At 36.7% G+C, this 18,806-nt stretch overlaps 2 protein-coding genes across 2 annotated transcripts in view; both read right to left on the bottom strand.

Moving 5' to 3' along the window:
• Window positions 1-31: 31 nt before the first annotated feature.
• LOC139118176 (centromere protein I-like) lies at window positions 32-7,321 on the bottom strand. Its single transcript, XM_070681469.1, has 7 exons — window positions 7,005-7,321; window positions 6,331-6,468; window positions 5,084-5,202; window positions 4,232-4,339; window positions 1,445-1,540; window positions 786-1,013; window positions 32-202 (listed from the first exon to the last, which is right to left on the bottom strand). The coding sequence occupies exons 1-7, from the start codon at window positions 7,087-7,089 to the stop codon at window positions 32-34; spliced, it is 945 nt and encodes a 314-aa protein (XP_070537570.1). The 5' UTR covers window positions 7,090-7,321.
• Window positions 7,322-14,293: 6,972 nt separating this feature from the next.
• LOC139118174 (long-chain fatty acid transport protein 6-like) overlaps window positions 14,294-18,806 on the bottom strand; it is a 34,798-nt gene continuing 30,285 nt past the window's right edge. The window contains exon 9 of the mRNA XM_070681468.1: window positions 14,294-14,849. Coding sequence (XP_070537569.1) covers window positions 14,542-14,849 — 308 coding nt within the window. The 3' untranslated portion in view covers window positions 14,294-14,541. The remainder of the gene's footprint in view (window positions 14,850-18,806) is intronic.

Raw genomic sequence — 18,806 nt, 5'->3', positions numbered from 1 at the left:
CCGGTCTTGATAAAGACACTGTCTGATAGCATTACAATACCTCTAGCCTGTCAAAATTTTTCAGCAGCTGTTGAAATGTTTGTATCTGCTCCACAGGTACTTTGTCAATGGTGAATTGCAGCACTTTAAGATTACCAGGCCGTCCCCTGCTCAATGCAGACATATGCACCTTGGGTACTACTTCCATTTTTCTTCGCTTTGCCTGCATTTAAATAGATAATTTTGCATAAATATCTTTTAAGTTAGTATTCGTTGTGAAAGAATTTTTGCCATACTCTGCCTGATCCATTTACAATTGACTCATTAAAGCCCCAGAGGCTGCAACTTTTCAGATTTCATAGTTTTAACATCAGTGGGTACAATATTGTACCCACTGAAATATTCCTGCTTGTTACCTGGTAGTATATTTGTACACAGAATGCAAATTACACTGTGAACATTTTAATATCCCCTCCTTGAGTACATCAAGAAATGCATGCCCAGTTCAATAATACAATATTAATATGATAAACTGATGATTTAGTATTCATTCACCAATATGACAGTTAAGCATATCATTTTAGGAAGCTATCAGGCAGGGCAGTCACACTTTCACTGTGGACAGACAGACAGACAGAGAAACACACAAGCGATCAATATCTACTGGTACTGGTACAAAGTCAATTGGACCATTTTGTGCTAAATTGTCAAACCTTGTAATTTCAATGATAAATGACGGAGGTTGTGCTAACACAATATACAACAGTTACAGCAATTCAGTTTAATGCTGAAAATTTATTTCTGACCTTTTGGCCACTTGTAGCTTGTAACTCTGCTTCCCTCACAACTCCAACCTCTTCTATTCTGTCGCTGTCTTGAAGACCCTTCTCAACTACCCTGCGTATGGTTTCCGACCACTTGCGATCAGTCTGCCTGAAGAACGGCTTGTTGCCCACCGATGTGGAAACGGTGACAAGGTTTGGGCAGTAGAGTTTGTAGACAGACAGAAGTCCAAGAATGTGTGTTTGAGGACCCTGTAAAACATAGGAAAATTTACAAATTATATTCAACAATGGTGAAGATGTGAAAATTACCACATACAGAACGAGGACTTATTATTAAGGTAATATTCACCTTGAATTACAAAGACTTTGATCAAACTTTCCTAAAGGAAACCTTAAACCCTCTTCTTTCATAATTGAGGATAAAAAATCACAGGTCAGGCTGCAAAACTTGGGATTAAAGGAACAATTTTTCTAAAATTAAAGTATATACTGTTATAAACTGTATGGGAAAAGGTTCATGTTTTCATTTTTACATGACAAGACAGTAAAACTTCATTTACTTCACACTTCAAAAGAGGTTCTGGAGACCAGCAGGTCAGAAAAGTATTATGAAAATATGAGAGTTCAAATATCTACCCTAGAGGGGTATTTGTAGAAGGAGGTTTTTGATCATCACTTACTGCTCTTGCCTGGAACTGGATCAGTTTTCGTATCCGGAAATGTTTGACATCTTCCTTCCTTGTCATCAGGTACAAAAGATGGCACAAGTATGGACACTGTAGGGAGAAAAAAGACCGGGAAACAATAGTATCACATAGACTAGACTTGTATTATTTACATACATCAGAATTTTCTTTTCATGGTCAAGCCAATATTCAAAACTCATGTGCATTGGAAAGCATTGCCATTCATCAACACAATTAATAGTATAAAATATTATTTATTATTTTAGAGACTGTTCTATGCATGAATTATGGACAGAGTTTAAAACGTTGTACTGCATTATAAACTGAGCCATGTTCATTTAGTTTTGATCAACATGGATTACCTTAGCTGTCCACAAGTACATGGTACACAGAAGATCAAAATGCTCTGTGACATTTGAACTTGAGAAGCTTTTGAAACATCAGTCAAAATGTCATGTTTGGAACACATGTTACAAATCAGAAGATTCCAGGTCAGTTCTTTAGATTACATAGGCCCTAGAATATGAATATTTACAGTAGACTGACATTCTGCATTGCTGTCATTTATTTCTGCGCATGGATTTTGGTAAAGTTCTATAGACATGATGTTCCATCATGGAAGATGACATACAAATAATCAAAAGTTTACATGCACAATTGTTTAAAACGAAGCGTTTAAAGGTATACAGTCACCTGTAATCTAAATTTGCCCATATATGGTCAAAGGGGCATTCCTTGGTATTCAAAATGCCCACGTGAGGGCGCTGTTTTTAAAAAGCGGCTACCCTTTAAAATCTGTGATTGGTTAGACTTTCTCTTTACATGGTAACTGTGGCAAAATTGGAACAGGTAACAGTATACCTTTAAGGTGGTTGGAAAGGCTATTTTTGCACCAATTCTTTTCTCAGAGTTAATGTCAAATTTCAAGTGTTAGAATCAAGATATTGAGTTCAAATTTTCAGTATAACTCCCTCAGTTAATATTTTCTCTAAAGAATATAAAATTGTATATTTGCAGCCATGATTTTGAAATATGACACCAGTAAATATTAAAATTTAATTTTTCATATTTTTTTTACATATTTGAATTTAATAATAATTGGATAGTATTAATATTACCAAATTAGTTATAAATATGTTGACACTATTTATTGTAAGATTTGTACGGCAGGATTTGTAAATAAAATTTGTTTTTATGATTTTACATGGGTTTGTATATCAAAAATTATTAAAAATTCTTTCAAATTTCAAATGTGATTTTTCAAAAAGTACTTCAAATACAGGAAAATTGTGCCGTACAAATCTAATAATAATATCTGTAACCTTGTTAATAGGCTGTAAAAATTCCATGTCCATATCTCATTTCAAAGTTGGATTAAATTGGTATACAATTATGTAGGAAAACTGTTATTCTGTCAAAAATGTTGAAAACAAGCCATATTTGCACCCTTCTTTTGAAGTCATAGAGCAGTTTTTTTTGTTAATCTCACTTTTGACACCTCTTTGACACTCAAAGAATCTAAAAATTCATTTACAATAGCAGTCACTCACTCTGAATGCCAGCACCGCCTTGTCAAACTTTCCTGAAAAACAGCAAATAATGACTTTCCCTTTTCAAACATTTTAATAAAAGCTAGGGGACTTCTACCATAGTTAATACACTAAGGACTCCCCAACTTCTTCTTATTTGGTCAGTTTTTCAGAAGTTTTAACAGGCTATAACTCTGCAATGCCTTTGTGCCCAACTGTCTAGTTTTTTTATTCCACAGAGAATGTTGACTACTTTTATATTTTAATAGTTTTTGTTGAAATTTATAACTGACGCTCTAGCCTTTCCAACCACCTTAACTTTCATTCCTTTATTTAAATATTTTAGGAAATAAAGCTGTAATTCCCTTCTCAATAACCCCCACTCCAAATTTATTGATCAAGTATTTACGTTGTAGAAAAATAATTAATTTTCAGAAGCTGCTTCTTCCAACTATTATGTATCACAAATATTATAGCACTGTAAGTTTTTTGTCTTGACAAATCAGATTAATTTTCACCAGCAATACCCTGGTAAATATGATGTGGTAAATCACATATCGATGGCATAGTGTAGTAGGCAACAGTACCATGGGATTTACAACTTAATAAAAAGTATCTTGACGGAATTACTTCAAGAAAGTACTTCAACAACACTTAGGAAGAGGATACCTACCAGTACTGTCATGTTCTGCACAGCTTGGAAAAACAGAGGGCAGACAAATTTAAATAGAAATACATAATTTGCATATCCCCCTTTTGTGAAAATATATTCTCTTTGATAGATTGTTTAAAAAAACAGAGGGGACACCAACCATTCAAATTCCCTTGAGGGAAATGTACATCTGTGTAACTCTTCCAAACTTAGGATTACTTGTGGAATATAACCAGTACATAAAAAATTGCAAAGGGTTCTCCAATAGAGGATTTTGCTAGGTTGGCCATCCTGCCTGTTCATGGAGCAACCAGGTACCTATTCATGTCTTAATAACCATACATGAGAATACATGTCACACCAAAGAGATACACAAATTGTTCACTTTCATGTACATTAACTGCCCCTCTGTTAATCCATGCTGTTGATGATATGAGTTCAAATGTTATCGCAGTGACATTAGACTTCATACTTGTTACATACTGATGAGTACTGATGGACATCCTACTGGTGAAGTATGTGAAATAGTGTATGGATTTGCGCTCATTTGTGGCTCTGGGGAGCTAAAATGTATGCGGTGCAGTGTAATGTAGCACTTACCATTTTTTCATTGTCTATGAAGAGAAATAGAATTCCATAAAGTGCATGCAGTTTGTCTTTCTGATCAATGTATTCATACACCAGGATGATCCATCTCACAAGCCACATCTGGAAGATAAATGTACGTTCAACCATGATACATAGTGCAGAGATGTATACAAGATATGTATACAATACACATATACATGTACGGTAGATTCAATATTGCATACAAACATACAACAACCCAAAAGCCAAATTTACATACCATGATACCAGTACATGTACATCAGTTGATTTCTCTTGGCAATACACATTATACAAGTACAAGTATGCTACTGGTACTTAACATACTGTACAAGACTGTAATTGTAACAAGTATAGGTTTGGGTCTGATACAGTCTGTGCAGATTTTACTGAAATTGGCTTATGGAAGTATGCACGTCAAAAGTGAAAACACTTAAATTCTGTTCAAAAGTTCCAACATGAAACTTTCAACCATTCTATTACCAAAAAAAAAACCAATAAAACTCAAGAGTCATCATGAAAAGTTTTGATTTTTTGAAAAACTAAGATGGTGAAACCAAGAGCTTACATGAGCCTCCACAAGTGGTAGATCAAAAAAGAGTTGTAGAAATTGGAGAGCGTGAATCTGTCCTGGAGGAACCTTCTACCTTTAACCTTTCAGAAATCTGACCTGTGTAAGACTATTATTGAATATTTGAAAGTGTGTTTTCCGTATTTATTTTCTGACTTCCACTTGAACAAAGGAAGTTTTGACTTTATCTGGCACAACTGCTTCATACAGAGATTTCTACTGACATGATGATGTAGTACTAGTAGAAGACAGGTAATGGCTATTGTAACACTAACCTGAATAGTAGTTGACGGTTTGTTTGTACACATCCAAGAAATCACATGTACAATTGCTTCCTCTGGAACAGATCTTGCAGGAATCAAAGCTTTGATGAGGCGGATGCAGACATTCTCAGCTGAGAAATGAAACACAAACAAATAACAACATCTAACGGACAGATGATTCAAAGCTTTGTTAAGAAGTTGTCATATGGTGATGTAATTACATGAGATCTTGATATTAACGGGACAATTGTGATTTTAATATTGGAATACATATTATTGGTGCAATCCTGAAAAAAACTGACGACTTGGCGATCTTAATGATCAAGTTAATGAACAAGTTGGAAAATAAGACCATTTGGGCCAGTTGTTGCATGTAATGATAGTAGGTACAACTTTGGTGGATTGAAGGATTTAGCTTGGACAATTTAGTATTTTTGTTGAGGGCAGTACCCAGGTAAATCTCAAAGCAGTTCCTATGTCATGGTATCAGGGTTCCCCTTGTTACATGTATAAATGCAATCATATAGGGATATAAGAAGTGGTACTGGGGTTTGCCAAACCACGTTCCTATGTTCCCAAACCTTAGCAAAAACACCAACATGCAAATATGGTTGACCCTAGCCAGGAAAATAAAGTACTTCACAGTTCCTTTTTTATGTAGACAATAGAGGGGAAAAGAACCAACACAATCTACATTTATCAATGTTTATTTTGTTATTATTATTATTATTAAAATTTCTTTAAAAAAGCTCTACACATACATCACAGTGCGCTGTACAGAACACACACATTGTCACAAGATGCAAAGTTACAAAATACTTGATACAAGTATCATGGATAAGAACACACCACACGAGTAGTCCTGTGGTAAAGAAAATGTACCGCAAAGCATAAACAAATCACTGATAATACAGATTAGAAAGATAAGTTTTCAAACCATGTTTAAAAGACTCAATATTTCTCACAGTACACATCTCTATAGGCAACATATTCCACAACGATGGCGTGAATACTGAAAAGGCTCTCTGGCCATATGCCTTACTGAATTTACATTTTAATTTGTTGAGGGCAGCTGAGAGTGCATAAAAGTCACCAGGGTTCCCCAGTCATTTTAAACAGTATTTTGGGCATGTTAGGCTTCAAATATTTTTGAACCTTACCAACTTGACCTGACACTGACAGCGACAGATGAATCTGTCACTTTAGGTACATAATAATTTTCCTATTTTTGCAAAGGCAGTACTGCATACTGTACTCACAAAATCTGGCATTTGCAGCACACTTTGCAAGACTCGTAATGACTTCTGGTGCAAGTCCATCCTTCTGTGCTTTTGTTTCGATGGCTTCTAAGAATGACTGTAGTTTCACGTTTCCCTTTGTCTTTGTACTAGAAGTTTCTGCCATGAGATGAAAAATATGGAGAAAAAATTGTTAATAATAATTGTTTTAATGATAATTGTTTTCAATAAGTTACTGGTACAGGGTGAGCAATCGTACCAGCATTCTAATGTCCCTAGTACGCTGGGATTGTGCAAAGGAGATGTGCAGTGTGACATTTGGACATAAGACGATGCACTTCAAATCAAAGTGACTGGGTTTGTTTGAATTCTCCTACAGACACAGTCTTATGAATATAAATCATGGCACTGCATAGTTACCATCATAAATCTCAACGTAAGTATTTAGTGACATTGTGAAAAGATAAACTTGAATCAGTATAAACATGATGATGTATTGTACAGCATTTGCTGGCCATAAATGCAACTATGCTCTAGTATAGGAAACTGGATAGTATCGTGGAGGTCCGGGGTGCAGGCTTGCAGATCGAAAACTGTGCAAACTTTCACAATAACCTGAACGGAAGCACTGTCCCCCTTTCTCCAAATACTTGAAACCTGTGTCACAATGCCCAGACCTCTATGCAAGCACTTACCACTAGTGAAGTACAATACAGCGTCCTTTAGCTTGGGATGTGTCGAAGTTTGTTTTGCTGCAGCGTCCACTGGCACTTCCGCCATTTCGATGTCGAGAGGCAGAGCCGATGGTGATTTGACCCTGAGTCGAACACTACCAAGGGTATGTCCAGTTACAGTGAAGATTTTGCTAAAATAGTATAAGTTTTGTGATCAAACTCAGCTGATCTGTTGATTCAGGAGCTGATGACTTCGAATGCGATCTTTTCATGAGTTTCGGATACCGCGTACCGCCAAACATTTGAACATGAGATAAACTCTCGTATGAGTTCTCGCTATAGTAGTCTCGCATATTCACGTTCTTTTTCCGGTGCAGTGCCGATTTTGTCGCTAGACGATCTTATCCCTGCGCATGTGCAAACGATCTAACCTGGTTTCTATACATAAAACAGCCCAAGTATCTAAACGGTATGGCAAGCCAAACGTTGCAATATTCTTGAAAACCTATTTTCTTTTTGCATAAAACATTTTCTTAGTGTAGGAAACCATTTTCTTTTTGTAATGGTCCATTTTCTTTGTGTAAAAATCTATTTTCCTTGCATAAAAACCTATTTTCGTTTAGTAAAATCCATTTTCTTTGTATAGAAACTTATTTTTCTTTGTGTAAAAAAACATTTTTTGCTAAAAAAAACATTTTCTTTTCGTAAAAACATTTTCTTTTTGTAAAACCTATTTTATTTTTGTACAAAACATTTTCCTTTTGTACAAACCTATTTTCTTTTTGCACAACCTTCATTCATGTCGAAAAACCTATTTCCTTATTGCAAAACCTCCATTCATGTTGCAAAACGGATTTTCTTGTTGCACAACCTTCATTCATGTTGTATTGTTCACATAACCTTCGAATAAAGATGGCGCTCTAGTGAAATGTGCTCTGGTCAAAGGTTATTTGCAGATGCCACGAGTAGATTAGCCCACTAGTCGCTTAGAATCTTTGTTTTTGACTTTTAAATGAATATTTTTCAACTTATTGAGTAATTAATTGTCCCCCCCTATTCGTATTAACTGTTTTAATCTACGTTGCGGATATAGTTTTTACCAGGTCACACGATCGAGCAACACCGCTTTGGAGAATGACGCGAACGGTCACTCCCACCTACAGTAGACTTGCTTCACCCCACGATCTAAGCGCCAGCCTACCTAGCGCGAGGGCAGTGCGACATTGCACATCTAATGGCGATATTTGATATGTATCGTCTAGTATCGATGCTAGAAAATATCGATCTTAGAGTCTAGTATAGTTTAATATGACCGCTTAGAACTCGTTACATAATACGCTTTATGATTAATATCGATGCTATCCGATACTATCATCTAGTATCGTCTAAGTATTCCAACTGGACGATACTTTATGACGACTTTGACTGGGTCCTTATTTATCAAGGATTTTTGAATTCTGGCATACTAGAATAATAAAATACTAAAGAAAAAGATGGGTCACCATGCTTGACTTTTTACAAATGTACGATGAAAAGTAATTGTTTTTCATGAATTCGCTTAAAGCAATATATAAAACCATTCATTGCAAGTTCATGCTGTGAATGAAAGTTTCACATTCTCATCGTACAATGACAAAAGTAAAACTTTGAAAAGTAAAGACTTTAATTTAAATGAAAAGATGTGTGACTAAATGGAATCATTTTTACCAAATTTGCCATTATCACATCCAAAATTTCAGAGATGAAATCGTTAATTTGATGTACTATTTTAACCTTCCAGTTACATAATGACGCTAAAAGAAATAATTATACCGTGCACCGAACGGTGTGCACGGACACAGTCCCTCTATCCACTGTGGCACGGAACACACGAAACCTTGACCACGCGTAACACATCGTCCGCTCGCACGGGTCCGTTACTTCGACTAGCGTCTCCCAATAACAACCTCATCGGAGAGCATCCAGCTGCCCTGACACGAGACCTGGGCAAGCGAAGATGCGCGTAGAAGAGCCGACCAGTACTGCGGTAACACAGATAGCACATAACTGGTGGCGCCTGCAAATAACCTTTGACCAAAATGCCATAGTTCGAAGGTTACATGACCCTATACGAATGACCGTTTTGGAATACAAGCATAGGTTATACTTACAGGAATTAAAGTTTTACAAACTTGCGTATGTTATTTTATTAATATAGAAGAAGATATTTCAAATATATAATAACACATTTTTAAAGACAAACGTGAGTTGAACAAGCACAAACAGATGTGACACGTGACCAATACGAATGGTCGCTTTGGAATACTAGGATGGGCTCTGCAACATGAATGAAGGTTGTGCAACAAAAAAATACGTTTTGCAACATGAATGAAGGCTGTGCAACAAGAAAATAGGTTTGTACAAAAAGAAAATGTTTTGAACAAAAAGAAAATTGGTTTTACAAAAAGAAAATGTTTTTTTACAAAACGAAAATGTTTTGTACGAAAAGAAAATGTTTTTTTAAAAAGAAAATGGTTTTTTTTGCATAAAGAAAATAGGTTTTCACACGAACAAAATGGGTTTTTAGACAAAGAAAATAGGTTTTCATACAAAGAAATAGGTTTTTACACAAAGAAAATAGATTTTACACAAAGAAAATAGGTTTTCATGCAAAGAAAATAGGTTATAACACAAAGAAAATGCATATTCACAAAACGAAAATAGGTGTTTGCACAAAGAAAATGTTTTGTGTAAAAAGAAAGTAGTTTTTCTAGAATATTGCAACGTTTGGCTTGCCATAAAACGGTGCCAGAACCTGAAGTTACTCATCGTAGTTTGGGGTCCTGTAGACCACAGGGTCCGGCGAGCAATATTCGTCTAGAAATTATTATAAATGTCTTGTATTAAACTTTTTTTTCATTACACAAGCCGTACCTGTGTCTAGTGTGTGCCTATTACTTTACCCCTAGCTATCTGTGGATAGTATTTCAAAGAAAACAGTCTATATCTGTTAATTGCCCTCCCTAATCCCCTTCATTAATTTGTTCTGCCGATCGCCAACGCGGGGGGCTTATCGCCCTGACCAAATACCTCGTTAGCAGCTCATAAGGTAGTAACATTTATTGATCATATTCATAATTTCTAGACGAATATTGCTCGCCGGACCCTGTGAAACGACAACTTACAAAGCTCATCCTTTTTGATGGATCTCTATCTTTCGAAGTCATGGTTGTTAACGTTGTTTACCAATCCTATACACAGATCGGTAACAGATACGATTGCAGCAACCTCACCCGCGTACGTACGTGCCGCCCGATGTAGACCCGGTGGTGGCAGTCTCGGAGCAGCCGGGTACGCACGCTCGTTAGAAATTTCGCGGAAAAGGGGGTGATTTTCGTCGGACATCACGGAGACATCTAGGTCCGTGAAATCGAGAAAAAGGGGTACTTTTTCAGATCACCCTCCGAGAATAGGTCTGGTTCTTCTCCCAAGATGCTTTCTCACTCGATAGAGTAAAACCCAGCAGCGGTCCCCCCCCCCCCCAAGCCATGATCCAGAACCGTCCCGGGAGAACCGTACATCACATCGTGAAGGTGATTGTAACTACGTGCCCACCCCTAAAATCAGTTCGATTAAAATTTAGTATGTTCTGGCTGTTTAAAAATCCAGTGACCGTCCCTGTGATGGTAAACATTTAGGTAAAATCTCCCAGATATCGGAAAAAGGGGGTGTTTTTCGCAGTGATTTTCTCCCAGATTTTCCCAAAAAGGGGGTGTTTTTCAGAGAAAAATTCTGGCAAAAGGGGTACATTTCAAACTCTGCTAACGAGCGTGGGTACCCACCCATGCAGAGACTGCCACCGCCGGGCCTGTAGACCGTATATAGGCCTACTAATGTAAAAACTATCTGGCGTGATAATAAGAATGGTGCGACTTTGGAAATTGTGTATTTGTCTTGCATCTCTTTCTCCTCTAAGTCAGAAAATTGCTGACACTTCGGCTAATAGCTATGTCCAATCAAACTGTCAACAAATGCCCTCCGCGTACAATGACTGAAAATGTATCAGTCATTGAAAAGCGATAGTCATGGCAAATTCCCTGGGCAGATTTTCATCCGTTTTATAACCTTGTATCAGTTCTTAAAAGTATAACATATTTTAATACAAAGTAGAAATTTAACATTATAGATCACTGAATATACAAGAGTAACAATAGCTCTGATTTTGTGACGTGGGTTGAAATCGGCAACAGAACCGAATTGGCATGCAGCTAGAGATACCGATGGATTGATCGCAGCGAAGCATGTGCACGGAGAAGATTGACAGGGGTGAAAACGGCACTGCACCGGTTGCAGTGCTGCAGTGCAGAATGATAACTTATCTGTCTCTTCATTGGCCAATCGCACTTTACTCGGCGCGATTCCATGGAGGCGAGAAATCATGCTTTAACTATTGAAAATCGACAAATTCATGATTATATAAAGAAGTTTCGGAGAGCTAGTTTTACATGTCACAGAGTATTGCCATGATGTTAACCAATGTTGTTCAATGTGTGCGCCTAAACTCGATGTTGAGTGCTCTAAGCACAGGGAAGTCACGATACAAAACAATCAAAAACAATACCCCAAAACTCAACCAAACAGACAAACAAACCAAACAAATATAACCAACCAAAACACCAACAACACAAAAACGAACAAATAAAAATAAAAAACAAAAACAAAAAAACAAATAAACAACGAACGAATCAAATAAAACATAAATTTATAGATAATAAACAAACAAACCAACAAACCCTAAATAAATAAATAAACAAATATAAGAGAAAACAATAAACTAAATAAAAATTGAAATAATTGACGGAACACACATGCAGCATATTCAACACGCGACGTCAGTACAGTGGAAAGTGATACTGATGTCGCATTTTAAAGAAGTTGCATGTACTTGTTCGGTCGACTATTTCAATTCATACCCAATTTACTGTTTTCTCGTACTTTAATAAATTAATTTTTTTATCCATCTATTTGTTTGTTTGTTTGTTTGTTTGTTTGCTTGTTAGGGTTTTGTTTATTTATTAAATCATTATTTCTGTTTGATTTTTTAATTGGTTGTTTGTTTGGATGGTTTTTTGTATAATACATTATAGCTTTGTCAACACTGGTGAATTGGACAACAATGCTGGCTAATCGGATACATTATCGCCAAATTTATTCAATAATTGTTTGGTGTATTGTACAGTTTATTGATAATTTGCTCCAATTTGGTACAGAACCTGTTTATAACGATCAGCGTTTCCGAAGTCAAACATATACATACAATTTAAAACTATATAAATCCACGCTAAAATGAAAGAATTATAGATTACAAGACAAAAAGATAGTTAAAACAAGTGACAAACAACCAAAACAAAACGTTTTAAAACTCAAAGGAGAAACATTAAAATATGTAATCTTTTAAAAACAGCAATTATACCGCCTTGGAATGCGATTAAAATATGAATTGCTGGTGAATTTACCCCTACCACCGAGTTCATGAAATGTTCTTTTCTATCCTGTTGATCGCCCAGTAGTATGTAAATCGAAAATCGGTTGACAATCAAGAATAGAGCTATGAAATCGAATTGTATAAAAACACACAGCCAAGTAAAGAGTAATTAGTCACAAATGTTGAGTGCATTAATATTGTAAATCCTGTTAATTGGTGATCTTTTGAGAAAAAGACGAAGTACTACACACTTTGTATAACTAAGTTACATTATCCATTTCTCAAACATCTGAATACATGTAAGTGATTGATGTAGTAACATTGAGCATTGAATGATCTTGAAGTTTCTAAAAGCCTGATGACCATACTTAAAGCCGCACTTTTCAATCCCTGGTTCTTGCATTAGTGGAGTTCTCCTCCCAGTCAAACATTTGGCCAGTATGATGTTTGATTTCTATAACATTAATTACACAAACTGATTTCAACCTTTTGTCACCTTTTGCTAATCCTGCAAACAGAGCTTATATAACCGTTTGATTGACGGTCGGTTCAAATTGCCAATGGTCATTTATTCCCCAGCACCACACTCGAATTTCCTTAAAAAACGTCTTCCAGTCACGTTAGAATATGAATATAACCACTGAGTTCGATCGGCAGCAGCTTCGTGCTGACCGCTTAGCAGTCTGTCAGCATTTTTGCGGTCGGAAAAAACTAAAAAGTGGCATTTTCTGGAGCGTGTGCCCTCATGTTACATGTTTGGTGTCCACTTACACAATGAACGCCGCCATAGGTTGGCCCCCTTTTAAAGGGAGGCTCCGCCTTTAAAGTTGACAAAAATTTGAAATTCATTCAAATACAGGGTAAAACACAACGAGGCCGAGTTGTGACCTCTGTGGAACCTCTAACTTAAGAAATTAAACGCATGTATTGTATGCTTTTCAAGTGATTTATGATACTGAATTTTATTATCACTCTTATCTTTTCCTGAATTTACCACTAAGCACACCACTTACACCAAAAGTAATGACATAACCACCCTTTGTAGAAAGGCCTCCACCATATAGTTGTCGATTGTTCTCATCCCTTGTCACCTCTATAGATTATCTTGTCAAAACTTCCGACTTAGAGTCCTATTGTATCCTTGTGCAATTTTTTTTTTATCGGATGATTAAAATTCATATATGTAACGTACGTAAAAATGCTCACCAAAGTGTGATCACAGAACAGTTGTCAATGATTGGCGATGAACGCACAACTTAGATTTTAACAACAATAATTTTCGAGTTGCAACTCAAATACGGCCTCCGTAAATTTACTTGTAAGAGCCTGAATTTAACTTACCAAATTCATTACCAAGGATTATAATAGGGACTTTTAAAAGACAATACGTGACTCTTTAAAGACATTAAGACAACACTTAAAGCTCCATAAGCTTATCTGTCGGCTATTCTTTCAGGACTTTTGTTTTGAATCCCTAAACTGTTAATGCCAAGTATTTAGCATATCAACACAACCTTTATGAGTATAATCTCCATTGTTAATGTTGAAAATTGTATTCAAATTGTATACAATTCATTTGTAAACAATAAACAATGATCACTACACACATACAAGCTGTGTTGACAAAAAGAATACTCGAAATTTCAGCATGACAAACGGACTGGGGTCAGACATGGTAGTTGATATACGGAAGCAGAATACTAAAAAACTTGCACAGCTTATGTCCCTTTGGTAATTTTTGTAAGTTAAAATGCAAACAGATACAGCCAATGGGCATTACATGACAGATATATTATTTATGCTACTCGAAGAGAACGCCATGTATGAATGAGCATTACTGGGAGAAACTTTATATTCAAACCGTTGTGATGAGTGAGACTTTTGAACATTCAAATAAATATCATATGAAATATTACATCCTTCAGATCGACTTATTATCGGCACTGCCTTGATATTGAATATGATCACGCATAGAATCGACTGTGCAGGCGTCAGCGTTGTTATGCTTACTTTTGGCAACGCATTTCTTTGGCGCAAACTGTTTTTGTAAATAACCACACATTTTTTTGAATGCTATGCGTAGCTATGTTTGCTTTATAGTTTTGCTTTTCCAGTTACAATGTGCAAATATGCTGATTCGTGCAAAGGTTTGTATGTTCCACCGGCGATGTCAATATAATACATCTTATTTTTTATTTCCTTCGGATTAAATCCTTGTTTAACGAGATCTCCTTTCTTGTACTTGTAGGTTCCCGTTTTGTCAAGTTTATCCATCAAACGTAAAAACCGTGGGCAAGCATACATTGGTAGTGAAGTTGTTACATGTTTGTAGAACTCTGTAGGCTCAAACGTTTCTCCTTTTTTTAGGACTAGAGCAGCCATACCAGCACGACCATCTTGACCTGGAATGGAAATGTAAATTTGACATTTCTCCATCACAACACTTGATTTGATTTGATTTGATTTGATTTGATTTGATTTGATTTGATTTGATTTGATCATCTGAGAGATATGATCTTTGTACAACATAGGTATTATTAACTAGTGTATATTCTTAAAGCTGGCGAATCTTAAGGGACTGGTCAGTTTCTTCAGCCTGGGGGGGGGCCGGTGGATTCATGGGGGGGTCACCCTGTTTTTGACTTTGGTGATAGGGGGTCACCATGTTTTTGAAATGCCCAATAGGGGGGGGGTCAGTGTGTTTTTGAATTTTGACACAGGCTCATCATTGCCTAAAATGCTAGTGTCAGCCACAAAATTCATCATTCAGTTGTATTTTTCGGCGCGCCCTTCGGGCGCGTAACTTTAATAATCAGTCATATTTTTCAGCACGCCCAACTTTAACATATCAAGCATACATACATCAGAGATATCTGTATGTTCAATATTTTTCAGCGTGCTCTTCAAGCTCATTACTTTAATATATCATACATCTTTCAGCATGCCCTTCAGGCACAAGGCATATATATCAGAGATCTCAGGATGTTTCATATTTTTTGGGGCGCCCTTCGGGCGCCATACTTTCAGAGATATCTTGATGTTTGCTAAGTGAAAGTGTACCATTATGAAATCTGCATTTCATATGAAAAGGATGACAAATTCCTGATACTTTTCTGTTCTCTCTGTGAGAATTCAGTATGAGAAAGCAACATGCACAAATATTTCACATATATATTTGATACAGTGACTTATTTTAGAGATAGAAAAATGACAAGATATCTTTCCTTCTCATTGATGCAATTATTTTCCTTTGTTTCATAGGTTTTCTGTAGAAAGATGCTTTTTTATGAACAAAATAACAGTTAAAAAAGGCAGTTTTTGTCATTATTAGCTATGCTTTTATGGTTTCAATGTTACACAAGAAAGAAAGGTCCTCTCAGACACTGTACACATCAGATTTGGCTAAAAAAGCTCTCTATGGCTCCTCAGTAGATTTAATTGGATGGTTGGCAAGTCTCAACACCCATCAAAGTTTTTGATTCAGTGCTTTTTCCTCTTTGATATTAATGATTGACATCCATTTCTGTACAACAGTTCAGGACATCTGGTTAAGCAGAGAAAGTGTGAAATACATTCACAGCTCATTCAAAATACAGCTCATTCAAAATGTACTGTATTTAAACTTTAAGATTGACACTTTGAAATTCCTATCTTACAACTGACATGTCAACAATTTCACTAAAACATAGAATGACTATTTAAATATAAATATATGTAAAATATAAAATATATATATATATATATATATATATATATATATATATATATATATATATATATATATTTATATATAATTTATGTCCATCTTTTGTTTTACCTTTTTCGCGCCCGGGGGGGGGGGGTCACCCTGTTTTAGAAATTTGGAATAGGGGGGGTCACCCTGTTTTCAAAATTTGGAATAGGGGGGTCAGCCACTTTTTGACGTCGGCAAAAAATAATCCACCGCCCCCCCCCCCCGGCCGAAGAAACTGACCAGTCCCTAACTATTAAACAAGCGCCTATTTGCCAAAAATTATAGGACTCGACATAGGTGTACAGTACATTCATCAATGGCATTCGACGTCCGATGATCGATGACGCGTCAAATTCGAGTGATGGGTATTCTTTGTGTATGAAGTTAAAGGTAAACCTAAGTCCAGCGACTTTGACCGTTTATCCCTTCCAAAATCACCATTGAATAAAATTCAGCTCAAATTTGCAACATAATTGCAAGCGCCGACGACTACGGAGCAACGAAAAGAGACGTTGAAGTAGACGACATTTATGGAAATGAGCTCGGAATCCCATGGGCGCGAAAGGGCTCATGGGAGGAGCGTGCGTGACGTCATCGGCGATACACGAACGTGTGTGACAGCCTACCAAAGCATTGGAGTCTATGACTGCAGGAGTGCAGTTCTGCACGTTACGACTCTTTAATGCTCAGTAGCATAAAAAATAATTAACTGTTGTTCAGTTGAGTGCAAAAATCACTCAAGGAAGAACAAACGGAGTCAGCTTTTACCGTCTTCCCACAGAACAGCTTTTTCGAAGACAGTGGCTAAAGAAAGTCGGGCGAGTTTTAAAATCTGTAAAAGATACAAAGTTATGTTCTAATTCTTTCAGGATGATTGTTTTATAAGGGATTTTTGGACTCTGATACCGATACAAGACGATACTACACAATGCGGTTCGTATCTTGACATGCTGAGTCAGCCTACTATCGCCGGTTTTAACCAGATTAACACGTAAAAAATGTATTTCGTGCATTAATAAATCTAATAATGTAAAACATACAGTATTCTTGACTACCGGCCATGGATGCTATTTTTGAACTAAGAGTCGGACAGATTATACTATATGATTAATATTGGCGATTTCGGGACTCTAAAATCCGAAGACGAAACTACACAAAGCGTCTCTTATCTTGACATCCCGGGTCTGCCAAATCTCCGATATATAACCAATAAATATAGGCAATTTCGGGACTATACCTGGTAATATTGATATTACAAGATACTGGAATGACTTCTTGCCAAGCGTACTGCATGTGTCTCGGCACGCCGGGTCTGAGAAATCGCCGATATTATATTTACCCGATAAATATCAATTGCGCCGGGACTCCTAGGCTAATATCGATACCAGACGATCCCAGATTTACTTGCACTGTGTGGTGTCAGCACGCCGGGTGTACGAAATCATGGATATTTATCCGATAAATATCGGTGACTTAGGACTTTAACACTGATACTGGACGATACTTTGTCAAATTGTGGGTAAATATCCGATGTATATCGGAGATTTCACCACCTAACAGATCTGACCACCCGACTACCTCTGTCCGACTCTTAGTTCAAAAATAGCATCCATGGCCGGTAGTCAAGAATACTGTATGTTTTACATTATTAGATTTATTAATGCACGAAATACATTTTTTACATGTAAAGCATTTTTTTCATTAAATGTCCACACGGGACTTCGTCGAGAGGGCCGATCGGATATCATCGGGACTCGGGAGGCCCTTGCACACAAATTACATTCTTTACATGTAAACATTTTTACTTGGCGATCGGGACTTGAACAGAGGACATATCGGAAATCATCGGGAGTTTGGGCTGGTCTTGTATGAAACACATTCCTTACAACAAGCTTTAAGACGATACTATAAATTAAAGTGTTATGTAGGTCATTTCCCCCACACTCATCATGACCTGAGTTCAATTAGTCTAGAACATTCTCAAGGTCACTGCCCTTGATGACCTCACAACCTTGAATTCAATTAGTCATGTTTGGAATGTTCTGGAAAGTTGATTAGTTGTGTAAGGGAGATAATTTTAGAACAGTAATTAGCATGTCAATAAAAGTTCTAGATTGTTCTTATATGCCTTTATAAAAGGACGTGCTCAGCTTCCAGTCAGACTTTTGGGATCGTGTCTCTTGTGTGTTACTAAACTCCAGCAGTAGTCATTCTCAAGACTTTTCAAGACCTTCACTGCCAACGCTGGATTTATACTGTGGACTTTGTGCAGCTTCAAGCCTGCAAGCCAAAGGACTGTTCATTCATCCGACTGACTGTTACAACTCTGAGACTGGAGCTTTGCCGTCCCAGCTGAGATAAGTAGTCTGTACACTTTTAAAGCTTGTACTCTATCCCTGACTTAGCAATTAGTTTTATTTTCGTAATAAATTTTGTTTAAACGTTAACTGCTGAGTTCACCCTTTTGTTCGTTTTCTCTGCACGTAACAAAATTGGGGGCTTGTCCGGGATACGATATTTTGAGCCGTTTGACAACATTTTGACAGCCTTTTCAAAAACTACTATATACTGTGAACTCAGCGAAATTAATCATGGCGGAATTTAAGCCAGACGAATTTATGGATGA

This window comes from Ptychodera flava, chromosome 19 (assembly GCF_041260155.1).
Source record: "Ptychodera flava strain L36383 chromosome 19, AS_Pfla_20210202, whole genome shotgun sequence".
Classification (NCBI taxonomy): Eukaryota; Metazoa; Hemichordata; class Enteropneusta; family Ptychoderidae; genus Ptychodera; species Ptychodera flava.
The sequence above is the reverse complement of the archived record's forward strand: the minus strand, read 5'-3'. Positions and strand labels throughout refer to the sequence as shown.